This window comes from Saimiri boliviensis, chromosome 17 (assembly GCF_048565385.1).
Source record: "Saimiri boliviensis isolate mSaiBol1 chromosome 17, mSaiBol1.pri, whole genome shotgun sequence".
In the NCBI taxonomy this organism is placed as follows: Eukaryota; Metazoa; Chordata; class Mammalia; order Primates; family Cebidae; genus Saimiri; species Saimiri boliviensis.
The window spans coordinates 29,401,951-29,423,570 of NC_133465.1; the positions used below are offsets into that span (position 1 = coordinate 29,401,951).

Below are 21,620 nucleotides of genomic sequence, written 5' to 3' on the forward strand. Positions count from 1 at the left end.
AAAAGACCATAAAGTTTCGTCCTGATTGGAATTTGTCTCTCAGTCGTGAACAAACAGATCCTTTTTCCCCCTTCAGTTGTAGGAAAGGGGAAAAACAAATAGCTGCATCTGAGTATAGTTGTGCTGGGCATTGTGCAACAGGGTTCAAGTGGAAGATTAGGAGGAACTAAGTCTGATGGTTATTGTTAATGAGTAAGAACCAGAGTCCTAAGCTCTTCTCTGCTTTAGCCAGTAATTTGTCTTCTCATGTGGTCCAGTCTCTGCTTGTCTGCTGATAAGGAGAGAAATAATCCTGACGCTTGGATTCAGAGGCATGTTTCTGAGAAGTTAATGCCCTCAGGGAGAGAGTTCCAGGTATGGCTGAGCATTCTAATATTGAATGTTTGGTCATGCTGCAGGGGAAGGGTGAGAATATTTAATTACAGAGAACAGTATGATATTTGGGTTTGGATTTTCTCTTGTTGTATTCTAAATTCTTTAGGATTACAGAGTCACATTTCCTTCACTACCTAGAGGTGTACGTTTGACTTTTGCAGCCAGGTTGCATACATCAAGGCACAGTTACTTTTTCCTTCCTGTTTTGGGGGTTTGGTCAGATTTTTTCCATTAGGCATTAGTATGGATAGTTGTGTAGTTCCTTGACCTCTGGTCTGATATTTAAAACTTTTTATTATGAAATTCTCTGTGCGATGTGGTCACATTAAGTGGGAACATGAATTCCTTTCCATGCAGTGGGGTTGACAGAAGCTGTCCTAGCACCTTGAATCTGAAAATTAAACAACTAAGCAGAAAAGCTTATCAGGAGGGGAAAAATATTGGGAGGGTACAATGTATTTGAACAATTCCGCTAGGTGAGTATTCTTCAAGACAAAAGCATGAGTTCAGATTATGTGTAGTACTTGAATTTAACATAAATACCAACTGGCTCACCTTGTGCAGTAATACTGCATGCAGTCAATAATACACAATGATTTGCCTACAAATTTTGGCTTCAAGCAGAAATGCCAAGCCTACTCCAGAATTTTGCATTACAAACATTATGAACATAAAAATCTGCTTCGTTCATTTTAGTATTAAAAAGTATAACATCTACTTTCTGCAACTTGATTTCTCATAGTCAGTAAGCCATTTCTTCTTATGTGTGTTGCATGTAGAACAGAATTTCTGGCCAACTGACATTCAGCAGTTAGGCCAGGTGTGTTGTTGCTTTGTTTTGCTTCCTTGACCTTCCTGCTGGTCATGGATGATCACCCTGGTCACATTCCTCAAAGATTATTTCAACCTCAGAATAGTTAAATATTTTCTTCCCTTAGTTGACCTTTTCTTCCACACTTTGCCTGAGAAAAAAACTACCAGTTAACAAATGTCATACTTTAGGAAATGATTTTGATCAGAAGGGATTAGCACAGAGTACTTCCCCAAATACATTTAAGGCCAAGTGCTCTTTCCTCCATTTTTTGAGACTGAGATGCCACTGTCATTTTCAACAGATACTACAATTTGCTCACTGTCCAGCCCAACTGGATTCATCTCTGAGACATGTTCTTTATCCCCCTCAGTATAGTCTTTCTGTTTCTGGCCTTGCTGGGAAGGTGGTGGGGAAAATAAGAGTTGGAATCTGAATGGATTTCAGTACTTTTCTCTCACTCCTATATTCTACTTGGCTTTTTTTTTTCTTGAGACCCAGGCTGGAGTGCAGTGGCACCATCTCGGCTCACTGCAGCCTCCGCCTACAGGGTTCAAGCAATTCTCCTGCCTCAGCCTCCCAAGTAGCTGGAATTACAGGCACCCGCGACCACTCCCAGCTAATTTTTTGTATTTTTAGTAGAATTTTTTGTATTTTTGTATTTTTAGTTTCACCATGTTAGCCAGGATGGTCCTGATCTCCTGACCTCGTGATCCATCTACCTTGGCCTCCTAAAGTGCTGGGTTTACAGGCGTGATCGACCACGCCTGGCTTTTTTTTTTTTTTTTTTTTTTTTTAATGAAGTTTTCACTCTGTTGCCCAGGCTGGAGTCCAGTGGCATGATCTTAGCTTACTGCAAACTCCACCTCCCAAATTCAAGCAATTCTCTTGCCTCAGCCTCCCAAGTAGCTGGGATTACAAGTGTGTGCCACCATACCTGGCTATTTTTTGTATTTTTAGTAGAGGCGAGGTTTCGCCATGATGGCCAGGCTGGTCTCAAACTCCTGGCCTCAAGTAATCCGCCCTCCTTGGCCTCCCAAAGTGCTGGGATTACAGGCGTGAGCCGCCACACTCAGCCTCTGTACTCTACTTTTGAATTCTGTTCTGTTGTAAAAGTGTGTAGGGAAGACATTGTATTTCATCCATCAAAAACTATATCATAAAATGAAAACATGGTAGAGAAGGATTCAGAACATGAGCTTTCAAGTCAAATCTTGATTTGAATCCTTGCCTAGAGGCTTACTAGCTGTATGATTGATTTTAGACAAGTAACTTGTGATCTCTGAGTCCTTCAGTCTCTTACACGTATATTGGGGGTAAAAATAGTACCTGCTTTGGGATAACACTGAGAGAAATGCCTGATGTAGGTGACGGGATGGAGACAGTAAACTACCATGGCATGTGTGTACCTATGCAACAATCCTGCAAGATCTGCACATGTACCTCAGAACTTAAAGTACAATAAATAAAATAGTACCTACTTCATAGAATTGTCAGGAAAGTTAAATGAAGTAATGTAAAGTGCACTTAGCATACAGTAGATACCTAGTTGAGTTAACTATTACTAGCTCATTTTATACATATATATACACACACACATACACACACACACATTCATAACCAGGGATGACTTTCCCCTTGTTGATCAAGCAATCTTATGGCAAAGAGAAGCATAGATGTTCTTAAGTTATGAAGACTCTGGAGAACTTCACTGTCACGAGTACTCTATTAGAAAGGTGATCCTGTCATTTTTGTATCAAGCAGCTAATTATTCACTTTAAATCAGGAGAGTAATGTTCTCTTTTTTATCTCAAGATAATAGTATTCTCTTTATCTCATTTATTCTTTATGTAGGGGTTTCTAAATCCTTTGGGGTTGTATTTAACTTAGGCATCAGTAATCACATACAAATGACTTCATAAAGTTTACTGCAGTTCGGTTTCTGGGCCACATTCTACAGAACTAGTCAATTCAGAAAATATGAAAAAGTTTTCACCTACCTTTCTAAAGAACAGATTTTTTTTTTTTTTTTTTTTTTTTTTAGACAGTCTCACTGTCTTGCCCAGGCTGGAGTGCAGTGGCACAGTCTCAGCTCACCGCAACCTCCAACTCCCGGGTTCAAGCAATTTGCAGAGTGCTATGAATACAGGCATGAGCCGCTGTGCCCAGCAAGAACAGATTTTTTTTTTTTCTTTTTTTGAGACAGAGTCTCTCTCTGTCACCCAGGCTGGAGTACAATGGTGCAATCTTGGCTCACCGCAACCTCTGCCTTCCGGGTTCAAGCAATTCTCCTGCCTCAGCCTCCCAAGTAGCTGTGATTACAGGTGCCTGCCACCATGCCTGGCTAATTTAATAGAAATGGGATTTCACCGTGTTGCCCAGGCTGGTCTCCAACTCCTGAAACTCAAGCAATCTACCCACTCTGGCCTCCCAGAGTGCTGGGATTACAGGTGTGAGCCTGTGCGCCTGGCCAAGAACAGATTTTTAATTAGACGATTGACAACTCCATGTCAATTGAATTTTTAGGCAGCTGCTTCAGAAAGACATATTTACATAATAAATCTCTTACTATTCTGGCAAGATATACCAACCTTTTACCTTACACAAAAGTATACATGATTAAATTTACATATAATTTTCTTCATATGCAAATAAAGCATTTAATTTTCAAGCGGAATTTTATCTACCTAAACTCTGGTGATAGTTATAAATTTTGTTTTATCACTTCCGTGCTATGAATTTTTTTCCGTGATGATAAGAGATTTTTGTAATCAGCCACACACTTATTTCTGGTCCCCTTGTGACCAACAGAATGTCACTTTTTTGATAACTGAGGAGTCATAACCTGGCGCCATGGAATTAAGAGGATTGATTGTACCATCCAGATTGTCTGCCATGACTCTCTGGGAGCCCATATCGCACCTATTATAATAGTATTAAATAGTAGTCTTGGGCCAGGTGCAGTGGCTCATGCCTGTAATCCCAGCTCTTTGGGAGGCCAAGGCAGATGGATCCCTTGAGGTCAGGAGTTCAAGATCAGCCTGGGCAACATGGTGAAACCCTGTCTCTACTAAAAATACAAAAATTAGCTGGGTAAGGCCAGGCGCGGTGGCTCACACCTGTAATCCCAATACTTTGGGAGGCCGAGGCAGGCAGATCACAAGGTCAGGAGTTCAAGTCCAGCCTGGCCAACATGGTGAAACCCCCGTCTCTACCAAAAATACAAAAATTGGCCGGGTGTGATGCGGAGTGCCTGTAGTGCCAGCTACTCGGGAGGTTGAGGCAGGAGAATCACTTGAACCCAGGAGGTGGAGGTTGCAGTGAGCCAAGATTGCACCATTGCACTCCAGCCTGGGCGACAGAGGGAGACTCCGTCTCAAAAGAAAAAAAAAAAAATTAGCTGAGTGTGGTGGCATATGCCCACAGTTCCAGCTACTTGAGAGTCTGAGGCACGAGAATCATTTGAGTCTGGGAGGCAGAGGTTGCAGTGAGCCGAGATCTCACCATTGCACTCCAGCATGGGCGACAGAGCGAGACTTCATCTCAAAAAAAAAAAAAAAAATAGTAGTCTCCTGGCCTACCTAGGTCTGCTGTGCATTTTGTTCCATCAGAAAATTTTGTTGACATTTGTGTTTCAAATTGGAAAGCCTCTTTTCCCTTATACTATATGTGAGTTTGACTCCTGGCCTTTCTTTGATAATCAGCACTTTTTGGAGTCCAGGTGGCTTTAAATTAACCGATGGCCTTCGTCCAGTTCCTTAATCCTTACCTTGAGAATGCACTACATACATTTTAAAGAACACATTTAGGTATGCTTTAAAGGAGGAATATACTTAGATATGCTTTAAAGCATAAGCAACAAATGTATCTATAAAGAATAGTATTACAGAACTCCAAATACCAGGAAGTTCTTAAAATAGTGTTTGTCAAAGAGAAACTACCTCTGTGTCACAAAAGGAATGACTGAAGTATGTTCAGTTGTTTTAAACTGTTCAACAAATACACATACTCCCTTTGTACATGTAAAGAACTGCTTTGTTTACTGGAAACCAGTGTCCAAAGCTGTTACTTTGCCTGGTGAATAGGTAGAATATTTAGCCTTTATTTTAAAAATATTTTCATTTAGTAAAGCAGCAGTTGCTGTGTTGGCAGAAGTGTGAATTTCATTTCCTGTCTGTGGTATAGCCCACTCATCCTGTCACTCAGACATTTTGTTTTAAGTTGTTCCTGTAATGTGAGTGGAACAGTGTGACCCCACAGTAGGGTGGCATGTGAACACCACGGATGTAACAAGAGACAAGGCTTGTGTAACAGACCACAAGAGAGCAATGCTTTATTTAAAGTTGAAAACAAAACAAAATCAAGGCACCGTCACCCCCAGCCAGCATGCAAATTTTTTAAGTGACATCTGTGGATTCTTTTGTTTTTAGAAGACGTGCTTCAGTCTATTTGGCAGATTAACTCAAAAGTTTTATTAGCTTTATGTACTTTATTAAATGATAAAATTGAATCAGTGTCTGATAGCATTATAGGGGTGATTTAATTTCATTTGTTTGTTAATCTATAATCAAACATTTTAAAGTCCATTAATCTGCCACATACATTGAGTTCTATATTGATTATTTTTACATGTGAGACTTGTCCTAATTACAATTTTTGCTACAGTGGCAGGACAGACATACAGTGTGGAAAAAACGTGGGATAAATTCATTCATCCATCACGTATTGTTTAAGCAGCTAATAGGTGCCTTACACTATTTCTAGTGCTGAAGCTACAGTGATGTGCAAAATTAAGTCCTTGCTCTCATGGAGCTTATATTCTGCTATAGGAAGGTAACCACAAGTATACATGTGAATAAATACAATTTTAGTTTATGATAAATATTCTGAAGGAAACAAAACAGAACAGTAGGCTAGAGTATGATTGGAATTGGGGGAAGGAGCAGTGATATTGGAGCTGAGACTTAGATAGTGACCAGCCACAAGAAAAGTATTCCAAGTAGAGAACAGAAGGCACAAAGGCCCTCAAACATTGAAGAAAGAGAAAGAAGGATCGTAGATCATGGTAAACAAAAGGGGAGAAGGTGTAAAATCAGAGGAGTAGCTTCCTGTATGGTGTCATAGGGCCTTGAAGAGCAAGCTAAAAGACTGGTTTTTAATTTATAAGTAAAGGAAACCTTTGAAGAGTTTTAAGCAGGGAAGTGACACTGTATGGTCTATTATGTTTTAAGTCACCTAGTTGCTGTTTGGTGAGTAGGTAATGGAGGGCAGAAGTGATTGCAGATAGACCTGTTAAGAAATTTTTTGCTGATACAGTGCCTGAGGTTTGTTTCACTGTGGGGGCAAGGTAGAATCGGTGAGAATGTAGAAGAAACAAAATTTGCCACAAATTAAAGCTCAAATATGATGGGAACATAGAGGTTTGTTGTAGTATTTCCTCTACTTTTGTGTATGTTTGAAATTTTCTGTAATAAAAAGCTTTTTTAAGAAAAACTTTTTAAATAGTTGTCCAAGTAAGGAATGATAGTGCCGTGGACCAATGTGATAGTGGTGATAGGGATAAGTGGGCAGATTCAAGATGTATTTGAAAGTAAAGCTCACAGGGTTTGCTAATGGATTAGATGTGTTATAGGAAGGAAAGACACTAAGAATGACTATTAAGTGTTTTGCCTAAACAACTGGGAGAATAAGGCTGGAGAATGAGGCTAGAGATTGACTTGAGGGTAGGGGAGCTCAAGAATTTAGTTTTGGCAACATGAATTTAGCATGCCAATTGGATTTCCGAGTGGGAATATTGAGTAAACAATGTCATTTACAATCCATCATAAGCTTTAATCGCAGTACTCTACTCACAAGCAATTTGGAATCCTCTATTATGTATTTCTAAACTTGGCCATTCGTGACTTAAGTTCTCTTCTTTCAGATTCTGTGAGAACCTTGATGGATAACTTGAAAGACTTATTTAGTCTATTGATATGAAATAATTTAGATTTATTTTCTGGTTGTTTGTGGAGATCCACTCATTTTTGTGTTGGTCTTTTTTTTTTTGAGACAGTCTCACACTGTCACCAGGCTGGAGTGCAGTGGCACAATCTTGGCTCAGTACAACCTCCGCCTCTCAGGTTCAGGGGATTCTCCTGCCTCGGCCTTCCAAGTAGCTGAGACTGCAGGCGCATGCCACCACACTAGGCTAATTTTTTTGTATTTTTAGTAGAGATGGGGTTTCACCATCTTAGCCAGGATGATCTCGATCTCCTGATCTTATGATCCACCCACCTCGACCTCCCTAAGTGCTGGGATTACAAGTGTAAGCCACTGTGCCGGCCTTTTTTTTTTTTTAAGAGATATGAGATTTGCTCTGTCGCCCCAGCTGGAGTACAATGGTGCCATCATAACTCACTATAATCTCAAACTCCTAGGTTCAAGTGATCCTCTCACCTCACCCTCCTGAATAGCTAGGACTACAGGTGTGTGATACCATACCCAGCTAATTTTAGAACATTTTTCTTGAGATGGGACCTCACTATGTTGTCCAGTCTGGTCTCAAACTCCAAACCTCAAGCAGTCCTCTTGGCTTGACCTCCTAAAGCACTGGGATTACAGGCATGAACTACTGTGACCAGACCAGTAATTGTATTTTGAATAGCTACTATCCTCAGCAGTCATTCTCCACCTATATTATCATTGTGTGAATGACAAACCCCAGTGGGTTAGACACACTTCTTGTACATTACTTCTTTTCACTGAGTATGGGGATGCAAGTTGGCAATAGTAAAATTTTGAGCTAACACTTTAGCATGGTATATATTTTAAACGTAAATCTTTTTTGCAAACTTTGGACCTATTAGTAGTAGCTAAATATTGTAACATACTTCACATATGATCAGGACACTATTGAAACACCATTATTGATAACCTTCTACTAATCTACTTATAATAACTAATATTTATTGAGGGCTTTTTACTATGTGCCAGGCACCACTTTAAGAAGCTCTTTTCTCATTGGCTCTTCACAACAACTTTATTTTATTATCCCTATTTACAGATAAGGAAATTTAGGCCTACTCGGGTAAGAAGAAGTAAAGCCAGGATTCATGGGCATGGTGACAGGGCTTGTAATCCCAGCTACTGGGGAGGCTGAGGAAGGAGAATCCCTTGAACCCAGGAGGCGGAGGTTGCAGTGAGCCAAGATCGTGCCACTGCACTGCAGCCTGGGTGACAGAGCAAGACTCCCTCAAAAAAAAAGAAAAGAAAAGAAAACTTCTCTAGAGTAGACAGGAATGTATGAGTTGTGAGTAACCACAGCCTTTCTTGATTACGTTTTTACTTTGTTCTGTGAAGTTGGGACTTTGGAATAGGGAAGAGAGAATCCTAAAGTGGTTCTTCATCCTACTCTTTGATGTCCTTTCATCCTACTGTTTGATTTTCTTTTCTAAGTAATTTATTTTCTTTTGATGTTTTCCTTGTAGCATCAGCGAGAGCTTTCTAACTGTCAAAGGTGCTGCCCTTTTTCTACCACGGGGAAATGGCTCATCCACACCAAGAATCAGCCACAGACGGAACAAGCATGCAGGTAATGCTTGCATATACCTATTTCTTTCTTGGTAACCATATCTTATGTTGTATATTAAAAAGCTGACTGCCTCATCCACATCTCTTCAGAAGTTCATTAATGGTGAAAGAAAGCATTGTACTGTGTTGTAATCACTTTTCTTTTACACTCTCAGATCATTTTTCTAGCACTTAGCAAAAAGCCTTATACACACAGTAGATGCTTAATAAGTTTTTGTTCAAATAATAATAAGGTACAAAATACTCTAATGAACTTATATGAAACTTCTCATCTCAGTTAATGTTGTTGTTTGTTTGTTTGCTTGTTTGTTTTGAGACAGAGTCTCACTCTGTCGCCAAGGCTGGAGTGCAGTGGCCTGATCCTGGCTCACTGCAACCTCTGCCTCCCAGGCTCAAGCGATTCTCCTGCCTCAGCCTCCTGAATAGCTGGGACTACAGGCCTTCGCCACCACGACCAGCTCATTTTTGTATTTTTAGTAGAGACAGGGTTTCACCATGTTGGCCAGGCTGGCCTCGAACTCCTGACCTCAGGTGATCTCCCCGCTTCATCCTCCCAAAGTGCTGGGATTACAGACGTGAGCCACCATGCCCGGCTAAGTTTTGGTTTTTTTTTTTTTTTTTTTTTTTTTTTGAGATGGAGCCTCACTCTGTCACCTAGGCTGGAGTGCAGTGGCATAATCTCAGTTCACTGCAACCTCCACCTCCTGCATTCAAGCACTTCTCCTGCCTCAGCCTCCCAAGTAGCTGGGAGTATAGGCATGTACCAGTATGCCTAGCTAATTTTTGTATTTTTGGTAGAGATGGGGTTTTGCTGTGTTGGCCAGGCTGGTCTCAAACTCCTGGTGTCAAGTGATCCGCCCACTTCAGCTATCCAAAGTGCTGGCATTATAGGCATGAGCCCCTGTGTTCAGCTCTCAGTTAAGGTTTTCAGTGCTCAGGTTAAAAATGTTCAGGTGGGTCAGGCACAGTGGCTCACAGCTATAATCCCAGCACTTTGGGAGGCTGAGGCGAGAGAATTGCCTTAGTCCAGAATTTTGAGGGCCTGGACAAGATGGTGAAATCCCATCTCCACAAAAAAATAAAAATAAAAAATTAGCCAAATGTGGCCTGGAGTGGTGGCTCACGCCTGTAATCCTAGCATTTTGGGAGGCCAAGGTGGGCAGATCACCTGAGGTCAGAAATTTGAAACCAGCCTGGCCAGAATGATGAAACTCCGTCTCTACTAAAAATACAAAAATTAGCTAGGTGTGGTGGCACACGCCTGTAATCCCAGCTGCTCAGGAAGCTGAGGCAGGAGAATCACTTGAACCTGGAAAGTGGAGGTTATAGTAAGCCAAGATCATGCCACTGCACTGCAACCTGGGCAACAGAGCGAGACTGCTTCAAAAAAAAAAAAAAAATTAGCCAAGTGTGGTGATGTACATCTGTGGTCCCAGCTACCTGGGAGGCTGAGGTGGGAGAATTTCTTGAGCCCAGAAGGTTGAGGCTGCAGCGAGCCATCTGCCATTTTCACACCACTGCACTCCAGCCTACGTAACAGAGTGAGACCCTGTCTTAAAAAAAAAAAAAAAAAAAAAAAAAAAAAAAAAAAAAGCCAGGCACGGTAGCTCACGCCTGTAATCCCAGCACCTTGGGAAGCAGAGGTGGGTGGATCACTTAAGGTCAGGAATTCGAGATCAGCCTGGCTAACATGGCAAAACCTCGTCACTACTAAAAATACAAAAGTTAGCCAAGGATGGTGGCATGGGCCTGTAGCCCCAGCTACTCAGGAGGCTGAGGCAGGAGAATTGCTTGAACCTGAGAGACAGGTTGCAGTGAGCTGAGATCACGCCACTGCACTCCAGCCTGGGCGACAGAACAAAACTTCATCTCAAAAAACAAAAAAAGTTTAGGTGTTCTCTTCAATCCTGTTCAAAGCTACTTCAACTAACCAAAAACTAAATTTCTGATTTATTTCTGCTCTCTCAATGATATAAGAAGGAGAATGATACAGAATATACTAAGATAAACTCACTGTTATTGCTGTGATAATGAGTCATTATGTCATGTAGTAAAATGCTAGTGTTCTGCTTCTTGACTATATACACTAAAAGACTGAAAATTTAACCCAGAGGACTTCTAGAAACAAAGAATCATCAAATGTTCACCTAGGAACGAGTGTAAGACTCTGGTTTTGAAATATCAACTAACAGTAGTATATGCATTGTATTCTTTTATATTGGATTTCTCTAAAATCAGGAACATGTGTGGTGATGAGGTTTGAAAAGAATCATAGAAAATGTGTCCTAGGGAGAGAGATCTCAGGTATAGGATATCCAGAATTTAAGGAGATAACCTGATGCTTCTCTTCTACCAGCAGACCTTATTTGTCATTTTGGGGGTAAAAATAAAAGTCAGCCTGAGGACACTAATCCTGATCAATAGTATACAAAAAGGTGATTGCTTGTTGTCATAAATGTGCCACATTGACAACTTGTGTCCTCCAGTAGTGAAAGAAATTGCAATTACTACAAAAGGAACAAAGTGTTTAAGTGTTTAGATAAGAGGTGAAAGCCAGAAATACTGGATCCCATTGAGCCCGTAGTTGAGTTTAGCTTTAGTTAATATAATCTTGGCTATTTTAATGGCTGCTCTACTACTTGTTTGGGCCTTCATCTAGTGGCAAGTGTGGCAGGTCAGAACTATAATCCATTTTGTTTGGGCAATATTGTCCTCCTACCAGAACTCTTCAGCCATGGAAAATTTTTTGGACTAAGCGGGGAAATAACCTCTTTTGGAAATTAGCTTGGATTGCACTTTCTAAAACCTTCCTCCTCAGTGCCCAGTACTGGAGGTCAGGTCAGGGAGGACACTTCTCCAAACAACTTGTATGTGTGGAAGAAGTATGCCCACTAAGCTTTGTACTTCTGTTCTGTGTGGATATTTAGCCCCTACAGTAAAAAGAAGATAAATTATTGGATTAAATCCAACTTGTCTGATTAGGATGTTGGGCAAATTGCCGTATGGCATTTAATAGTTAATGGGGTCAGTGGCTTTTAAAGTTTCTGGCACTGGTTGGCATTTATGTTTTTGTCAAACTTCTACACTCAACTGCCACCCAGGTTTCTACTTAACATTGTTCATTTAGCTTTCCTTATACTAAAAAGAAAAGCAGATTTAACACAAGCTGAATAGACTTGATTTGTGATACAGACCAGAACAGATGAGGCAGTGCAAGTATAAATTCAGCTTACAAAAGCCAGACTGTCACATAAACTGAACTTCCTTGGCTAACAGTAACTGAAAGTTGATGGCAGAATTGAGAGCAGATCAAGGGCTTACCATGTCTAATTGTACTTCCTTATGCATGTTTCTTGAACTGGTTAGAATTTTTTAACTGGGCTGCATATAAAATATCCAAGCACTATTTTGCAATCAAAGAAGGGTGTTATGAGTGAATGTCTGCCAGCATTTGAAATGGAAATAATTAAAAGTCTATAAAACTGCCGGGCGCGGTGGCTCACGCCTGTAATCCCAGCACTTTGGGAGGCCGAGGCGGGTGGATCACGAGGTCAAGAGATCGAGACCATCCTGGTCAACACGGTGAAACCCCTTCTTTACTAAAAATACAAAAAAATAGCTGGGCATGGTGGCGTGTGCCTGTAATCCCAGCTACTCAGGAGGCTGAGGCAGGAGAATTGCCTGAACCCAGGAGGCAGAGGTTGCAGTGAGCCGAGATCGCGCCATTGCACTCTAGCCTGGGTAACAAGAGCAAAACTCCATCTCAAAAAAAAAAAAAAAGTCTATAAAACCAAATAGAAATCTGAAATTTTGCTTCTAGCAGTGAAGTATATGGTGGGAAAATGTAGGAAAGGGATCTCAATGGTATATCGGTATATTGTCTTCCTTAGACTCTGGAAAACAGTTTCCCAGTAGGAAATGGTATGCAGTTTGCTCAGAGCAGTACTTTTCGCAACTAACAAACCTGAGCTTCTAACTCACATAAGAAGCCTTACTTGAGTAGGACTCCTGACGTTTTTGTCCGAGCTTCAAATAAGCCAGCTAGCTGAATCTTTGGGCCAGTAGTGTTTGGAGTGGGGACTTTGGGCTACTATTTAGGGTTCTTCTCTAGAAGTTCTCCATCCTAAAAATCCTTTCCTGTGGTTATTTCTACTGGTACAACAGAAGGAAACTTAGTTTTAAAGAAGCTCAGGCCTGGCGCAGTGGTTTGCACCTGTAATCTTAGCACTTTGGTAGGCCAAGGTGGGCAGATTGCTTGAGCTCAGGAGTTCGGGACCAGCATGGGCAACATGGTGAAACCTCATCTCTACAAAAAAATACAAAAAATTAGCCAGGCTTTGTGGCACACACCTGTAGTTCCAGCAACCCTGGAAGCTGAGGTGGTGGGAGGATTGCTTGAGCCCAGGAGGTCACAGCTGTAGTGAGCCCTGATAGTTCTACTGTACTCCAGTCTGGATTGCACACCCTATCTCAGGAGAAAAAACAAAAAAAAACAAAAAGTAGCCTCAACTGCTTAACTCAGTTGCAACTTGTAACTCTGGTAGCTTTTCATTGTTTATACCGAACACTTTGTCTCCTCATACTTGTTCTTTTATTTTTTGTTTAACAGCTTTATTGAGATATAATCCACATACCATATAATTCACCCAGTTTACTCATTTAAAGTGTACATTCATTGGTTTTTAGAATAGTCACACAGTTGAACAATTATCACCACAATCTAATTTTAGAACATTTTCATCACCCTAAAAATAAACCCGATATCCATTAGCAGGCACTCCCTATTTCCCTCACCCTCTCTCCCAGCCCTAGGCAGCTACTAATCTACTTTCTGTCTCTATAGATTTGCCTATTCTTGATGTTCTGTAAATGGATTTTTGAGACAGGCTCCTTTTACTTAGCATGTTTTCTTTTTTTTTTTTTTTTTGAGACAGAGTTTCACTCTTGTTACCCAGGCTGGAGTGCAATGGCGCGATCTCGGCTCACCGCAACCTCCGCCTCCTGGGTTCAGGCAATTCTCCTGCCTCAGCCTCCTGAGTAGCTGGGATTACAGGCACGCGCCACCATGCCCAGCTAATTTTTTGTATTTTTAGTAGAAACGGGGTTTCACCATGTTGGCCAGGATGGTCTCAATCTCTTTACCTCGTGATCCACCCGCCTCGACCTTCCAAAGTGCTGGGATTACAGGCTTGAGCCACCACACCCAGCCAATTTAGCATGTTTTCAAAGGTCCTTCATGGTATAGTATGTATCAGTATATCATTCCTTTTTTTTTTTTTTTTTTTTGAGACAGAGTCTCACTCTGTCACCCAGGCTGGAGGGCAGTGGCATAAGCTTAGCTCACTGAAACCTCCATCTCCTGGGTTCAAGTGATTCTCTTGCCTCAGCCTCTGAAGTAGCTGGGACTACAGGTGTGTGCTACCATGCCTAGCTGATTTTTTGTATTTTTCGTAGAGATAGGGTTTCACCGTGTTTGCCAGGATGGTCTTGATCTCCTGACCTTGTGATCCACCCGCCTCAGCCTTCCAAAGCATTGGGATTACAGGCGTGAGCCACTGCGCCTGGCCCATCATTCCTTTTTATGACCAAATAATATGTTTTGTGGATAATACCACATTTTATTTATCCATTTATCAATTGATAGACATTTGCATTGTTTCCACTTTTTTGGCTATAATGAATAGTGCTGTGTATACATGTGTGTACAACTTTTTTGGGTAGACATATGTTTTCATTTCTCTTGGGTTTATGCATCTGAGACAGATTGTGTCCCTGGGCTTGAAATGTCATAGAATAGATCTGGCCAAAAGTAATGACTCTCCATTTTAATTTTGAAAATGGAAAGATTCTGCAATAATGAAATTAATTGGTCAGAAACCAGCAGTGAAAATCATCCTTTTTGACTTGGGGTCAGGAGTTGTTTGCCTTTTTTTGTTTGTTTATTTTTATTTTTTTATTTTTTATTTTTTTATTTTTTTTTTTTTGAGACGGAGTTTCTTTCACTCTTGTTACCCAGGCTGGAGTGCAATGGCACGATCTCGGCTCACTGCAACCTCCGCCTCCTGGGTTCAAGCAATTCTCCTGCCTCAGCCTCCTGAGTAGCTGGGATTACAGGCACGTGCCACCATGCCCAGCTAATTTTTTGTATTTTTAGTAGAGACGGGGTTTCACCATGTTGACCAGGATGGTCTCGATCTCTTGACCTCGTGATCCACCCGCCTCGGCCTCCCAAAGTGCTGGGATTACAGGCTTGAGCCACCACGCCCGGCCTGTTTATTTTTAAATATAAGGTTTTGCTCTGTCACCAGGCTGGAGTGCAGTGGCATGATCATATATCCCTTATGTAGCATATTTAATATATACTCTCGTAGTATCAGTCACTAATGTGAAAATCATTTTAAACTTTTGACCCTATTCTAGGGTCAAAAAGTCTTCTTAGGTCAAATGCAACCAAAGAATATAATTATAGAAATAGGAATGACAAAATGGTTCGCTTTTTAAAAGTTATGGGTGATTCCTCTAACACTACACTACTACACCCATTTTCAAAGTGCCCTCATTGCTACCTTCAGTGAGCCTGAAAACACAGCCAGTGAGTGCTGCCTCTGCCTAACAGATCTCACCAACAGGTCTCTCATTAACATCCACGATAATACAAAACTGAGACTGGTCTCAAGTGTACCTTTCACAGGACAGACATAAATTTTAATGTAGTGTAGACTAAAAGCAAATGTATTAAGATGCGGTCTAGTAGTCTCTCTTTCCTTTTTAAGTCAATAATCATGTATTTTCTATGTCTAATTAGAGTCATTTAATGAATCAGAGCTTTCTTTTACAAAAGTCACTATGGTAGAAGGAATCCTCTCTGTCAACATTAGAATGGAGAATAATTATCCTTTGGTTTGTAAATTTCACCAGGCGATCTCCAACAGCATCTCCAAGCAATGTTCATACTACTCCGCCCAGAAGACAACATCAGGCTGGTAAGTTAGTGGTGTCATTATAATTTTCTTCCTCAAAAGACTGTCTAAGATAGTCAACATTAAACAGTCATTTTTACATCCCAGTACAGTACTGGGAACTATGTGAAGAAAGAATAATGGCCTGTCCCCATCATCGAGGTGCAATAGGGGGTATAATTTAATGTGGAGTATTGTGAAATAATTTAATGGTTTAAGACTGTTGGTAAGCACCAGTTTGTAAATTATTAACTATAATAACAGTTGAAGTTCAGAAAATGGAGAAAGAACCTGGGGATTTGACCTAGATGAGGAAGGTTTATGTAGTCAGTGGAGCCTGAGCTGACTCTTGAAAGATGATGAGATTTGGATTGGTGGAAAGAAAATTATTCTAGATAAGGACTTAACAAGCAAAAACACACACAGGGAAGGATAAAGAGGGAGTGAAATGGCCAAGGATTGATACTGGCTTCAGACTTGGGAGGTGTGGACTTAGGTCCTTACTAATCATATGATACTGGACAAATTACCTTACCCTGTCTGTGCCCATTTCCTCATCTCCTGACTACCTCTCACACTGAGAGGGTCAACTGGACATGAAAACATACTGAATAGTGCAAAATGCTGTCTAAGTATGGGTATTATTGTTATTATTGGGAAGATAGAGACTGGAAAACAAGGCCGGCAAATATGGATTTAGTTAATTGGCTTAAAGAAAAAAAGTCACAATATCTTATAATGTTTTCAAAAGTTTATGAATTTGCGTTGGGCCACATTGAAAGCCATCCTGGGCTCCATGTGGCCGATGGGCCATGGGTTGGACAAGCTTGTTGCTTGCTTTCTTACTAGCTAGAGATAGTATCTCCCCCTTTTCAATAAACAGTTGTGAAACATTATAGGTTTTTGAGCCAAGGAAAGCCATGGGACAGCTATAATAGTTAGGGAAGATTCCTCAGAAGCTAATGCAGATTAGAGATGAGGAAAAGGTCATTTTAAATCAGGGAGGCCTGCTGGGTAGTTATTGCAGTAATCCAGGTATGTGGTAATGAGTCCTTTGGTTAGAATATATAAAAATTTAAGGAATCCTTTCATAGTTATTTTATTCTTAATTTTAATTTTTTAAATGTTTTATATCCTAACCAAAAGTAACACTATACATTTATGTAAATCTTATATGTATTTCTCTGTCTATTTCTTTCTTAAATAATGATTTAAGGCTGGGTGTGGTGGCTCACCCTTATAATCCCAACACTTTGGGAGGCTGAGAGATAGCCCATATCGCACCTATTATAGCAGTATTAAATAGTAGTCTTGGGCCAGGCGCAGTGGCTCATGTCTGTAATCCCAGTACTTTGGGAGGCCAAGGCAGACAGATCCCTTGAGGTCAGGACTTCGAGACCAGCCTGGCCAACATGGTGAAACCCTGTCTCTACTAAAAAAAAAAAAAAATGGGGCTGGGTGAAATGGCTCACGCCTGTAATCCCAACACTTTGGGAGGCTGAGGCAGGCAGATCATCTAAGGTCAGGAGTTTGAGACCAGCCTGGCCAACATGGTGAAACTACCGCTCTACTAAAAATACAAAAATTAGCTGGGTGTGGTGGCACATGCCTATAATCCCAGCTACTCAGGAGAATGAGGCAGGAGAATCACTTGAACCCAGGAGGTGGAGGTTGCAGTGAGCCAAGATCATGCCATTGCACTACAGCCTGGGTGACAGGGCGAGACTCCGCCTCAAAACAAAACAAAAATTAGCCAGGCATGTTGGCACACACCCTGTAGTCCCAGCTACTCATAAGGCTGAGGCAGCAGAATTGCTTAAACCTGAGAGGCGAAGGTTGCAGTGAGCTGAGATCACACCATTACACTCCAACCTGGGTGACAGAGTGAGACTATGTCTCAAAAAATAATAATAATAAAATTGTTATTATTTAAAAGGAAACAAAGTGATGCAATTCTTACAGTATTAATAATCTGGAGTGGCTGAGGTGTGGTGGGATTATGAGCTCATGCTCATAATCCCAGCACTTTGGGAGGCCAAGGCAGGAGGATCACTTGAGTTCAAGACCAGCCTGGGCAACATGGCAAAACCCTGTCTCTACAAAAAGTAAAAAATTGGCTGGGCGTAGTTGCATGCCCCAATAGTTCCAGCTACTTGGGGGGCTGAGGTGGGAGTATTGCCTGAGCCTGGCAGGTTAAGGCTATAGTGAGCTATGGTCACACCACTGCACTCAGTCTGGGCAACAGTGCAAGACCCTGTCTACCATCACCATCATCATTATCATCATCATCATCATCATCATCATCATCATCATCATCATCATCTAAAGCAATGATTCCCAAACTTTAAAGTATATCATAATCACCTGGAGAGCTTTGTTAAATCACCAATTGCTAGACTCCACACACACAGATTGGTTGGTAAAGGGGAAGCAGAGATAATTTTGGATTTTTTGTTTTTGTTTTGTTTTTTGAGGTAGTCTTTGTCACCAGACTTTGTCACCAGGCTGGAGTGCAGTGGCGAGATCTCACCTTTGCAAACTTCGCCTCCCAGGTTCAAGCAGTTCTCCTACCTCAGCCTCCTGAGTAGCTGGGATTACAGACGTGCACCACCATGCCCAGCTAATTTTTTGTGTGTATTTTTAGTAGAGACGGAGTTTCACCATGCTGGCAGGATAGTCTCAATCTCCTGACCTTGTGATCTGCTCGCCTTGGCCTCCCAAAGTGCTGGGATTACAGGCATGTGCCACCATGCCCAGATGATAATTTGTACTTTTAAGCCAGTTTTGAAACACACTGATGCTGCTGATCCAGGAATCGTACTTGGAGTACATCTCTTCTAAAACCCATAACAACAGTCACTTGCACATACTGGATGCCCAGTAAATATTTGCTGATAGCTTTCAACATTTGTTTGGTAAAGCTAAAGCTTTAAAGAGATCTAATATCACTTTATCGTTTTCTCATTGATAACCTTCTGGAGTTTGGTTTGTACCTCTAAATATTAAAATAATTTGGCCGGGCGCGGTGGCTCAAGCCTGTAATCCCAGCACTTTGGGAGGCCGAGGCGGGTGGATCACGAGGTCAAGAGATCGAGACCAACCATGGTCAACATGGTGAAACCCCGTCTCTACTAAAAATACAAAAAATTAGCTGGGCATGGTGGTGCGTGCCTATAATCCCAGCTACTCAGGAGGCTGAGGCAGGAGAATTGCCTGAACCCAGGAGGCGGAGGTTGCGGTGAGCCGAGATCGCGCCATTGCACTCCAGCCTGGGTAACAAGAGCGAAACTCCGTCTCAAAAAAAAAAAAAAAATAATAATAATAATAATAATTTTAACTACGTGGAGACTTGGAATAACATGAAGGAAGCAGTTACAAAGACAGAGCCGGCAATTAAATATTTTCTTACTAAAATATGCATCTTCAGCTGCTTTACATTTATAAAATATAAATTCAGAAAATGTAACCAATGCCTCTGAATTCAAAGTTCAAATGGCAAGCCATTTTACAGTTGTTTTGAATTGTTACAAACACATAGTCATTATGCTTCAGATTATTGAGTGAGTCATCTTCAAGAAAATGAGTCAATGCATTGTATGACTTTGGACAAATTAGCACTTTTCTAACTGAAAGGAGCATTTGTAGACTCAAAGCAAAGGCTTTTGTTTTGAGTTAAATTTGGAATGCTGAAACTCTTAAGATTTGTGCATAAGGTTAAAAGAAAAGTTTGATAGTCAACTGAAAGTCTTGCTTTTTTTTTTTTTTTTTTTTTTGAGACAGAGTCTTGTTCTCTCACCCAAGCTGGAGTTCAGTGGCGTGATCTCAGCTCACTGCAACCTCCACCTCCTGGGTTCAAGTGATTCTCCTGTCTTAGCCTCTTGAGTAGCTGGAATTACAGGCGTGTGGCACCATGCCCAGCTAATTTTTTGTATTTTTAGTAGAGACAGTTTGACCATGTTGGCCAGGCTGGTCTTGAACTCCTGACCTCAGGTGGTCTGCCCATCTCAGCCTCCCAAAGTGCTGGGATTACAGGAATAAGCCACTGTGCCTAGTCAAAAGTCTTGCCATTATTATTATTATTGTTATTATTATCATTATTATTATTTTGAGACAGGGTCTCACTCTGTTGCCAGGCTGGAGTGCAGTAGCACGATCTGAGCTCACTGCAACCTCCGTATCCCAGGTTCAAGCGATTCTCCTGCCTCAGCCTCCCAAGTAGCTGGGATTACAGATGCGTGCCATGCCCAGCTAATTTTTGTATTTTTTTTAGTAGAGACGGGGTTTCACTTATGTTGGCCAGGATGGTTTCAATCTCTTGACCTTGTGATCCACCCACCTCGGCTTCCCAAAGTGCTGGAATTACAGGGGTGAGCCACTGTGTCTAGCTGCCTTTGTTTTTTAAATAACCCAACAAAACCACACATTTTACTTTAGCATTGAAAATAGGATAAAGGCAGTCTTTTCCTCCAGGGAAGCTCTGTGTTCCAAATACATTCATCAAGCATTAACTTTAGTACATAGTAAAATAAAGGAAGTGGTTTTATAGTACTCTTGCACATTACCAAAGATCAACCATTTAATTAAAATAATAAACTGGGAAATTAAGAATTTTCAGGACATTTGAAGTAACTTCAGTTGATATTCTTAACTGAAGCTGAAGTGCTGATAAGGTACAAAGAGGTCTTTTTTGAGTACTTTGCAGGAGAATTTAAGAAAATGAGGAGTTTTATGATTTTGGTTTTCTTTCTTTCTTTTTTTTTTTTTTTGAGACGGAGTTTCGCTCTTGTTACCCAGGCTGGAGTGCAATGGCGCGATCTCGGCTCACTGCAACCTCCGCCTCCTGGGTTCAGGCAATTCTCCTGCCTCAGCCTCCTGAGTAGCTGGGATTACAGGCACGTGCCACCATGCCCAGCTAATGTTTTGTATTTTTAGTAGAGATGGGGTTTCACCATGTTGACCAGGATGGTCTCGATCTCTTGACCTCGTGATCCACCCGCCTCGGCCTCCCAAAGTGCTGGGATTACAGGCTTGAGCCACCACGCCCGGCCTTGGTTTTCATTTTATGTTGCTTTCTAAAGTGGAAATTGGTTTATTTTTTTCTAACTATCAATATATTATGTGGATTTTTTTTCTCCCACACAATGCAAAAAGGTATAAATAAAAAAGTAAAAATCACTCTGTATTCTACACTCTGAGAAAATTATTCTTAGCAATTTGGTTAAGTATCCTTCCACTTTTTAAAAAAAATATGTATATATAAGAAAGGAGTATGTGTGTGTGTGTGTGTGTGTGTGTGTGTGTAAAGAATAAGAGGAAGAACACTGTTTCGTTTTACAAAAATTGTGATAAAAATAGAAATACCTTTTTGTAACCTACTTTCTTCATAGTTTATCATGGATATCTTTCCATCTCAATAAATAAATCATGGTTTTTAATGGCTACACAGAATATAATTCATATTTTTTTAGTAGAGACAGACTGGTTCAAAAAAAATTCAGACTTCCTCATGCTCTAATCTTTTTCTTTTGAAGACAGTGTTCTTTAGTTTATTAGTGTCACAAGTGAAGCCTGTTTTAATATTGGCTATTGATTTTGCTTCATTCTTTTGACTAAAATTTAATATTTACATACTTTTGGAACCTTTCTCTCTGATGGATTGGGTGAACTGCCTGTCTTAGACATTGGGTTTTTATAATGTAGTTTACTGAGGGTAACTAATTTCTTTTCACCAAGAGTCTTACATTATGCACACAGGAGCATGATGTAAGACTCTTGGTGAAAAGAAATTAAAAGTAAAGGTACAATGTAAGCTTTAAGAGGAATATTTCCTGATGTTAGATGATGCTGAAGAAAGCAGCTTTTTTTGTTGTTTGTTTGTTTGAGACAGAGTCTCGCTGTCGCCC

The 21,620-nt window shown here is 40.8% G+C and overlaps 1 protein-coding gene across 5 annotated transcripts in view; it reads left to right on the forward strand.

The window, feature by feature from the left end:
- SSH2 (slingshot protein phosphatase 2) overlaps positions 1-21,620 on the forward strand; it is a 295,182-nt gene that overhangs the window by 202,621 nt on the left and 70,941 nt on the right. For all 5 annotated transcript variants that reach the window (XM_003931451.4, XM_074388423.1, XM_074388424.1 and 2 more), the window contains 2 exons: positions 8,656-8,759; positions 15,677-15,741. In XM_003931451.4, the coding sequence (XP_003931500.3) occupies positions 8,656-8,759; positions 15,677-15,741 (169 nt within the window). The remainder of the gene's footprint in view (positions 1-8,655; positions 8,760-15,676; positions 15,742-21,620) is intronic.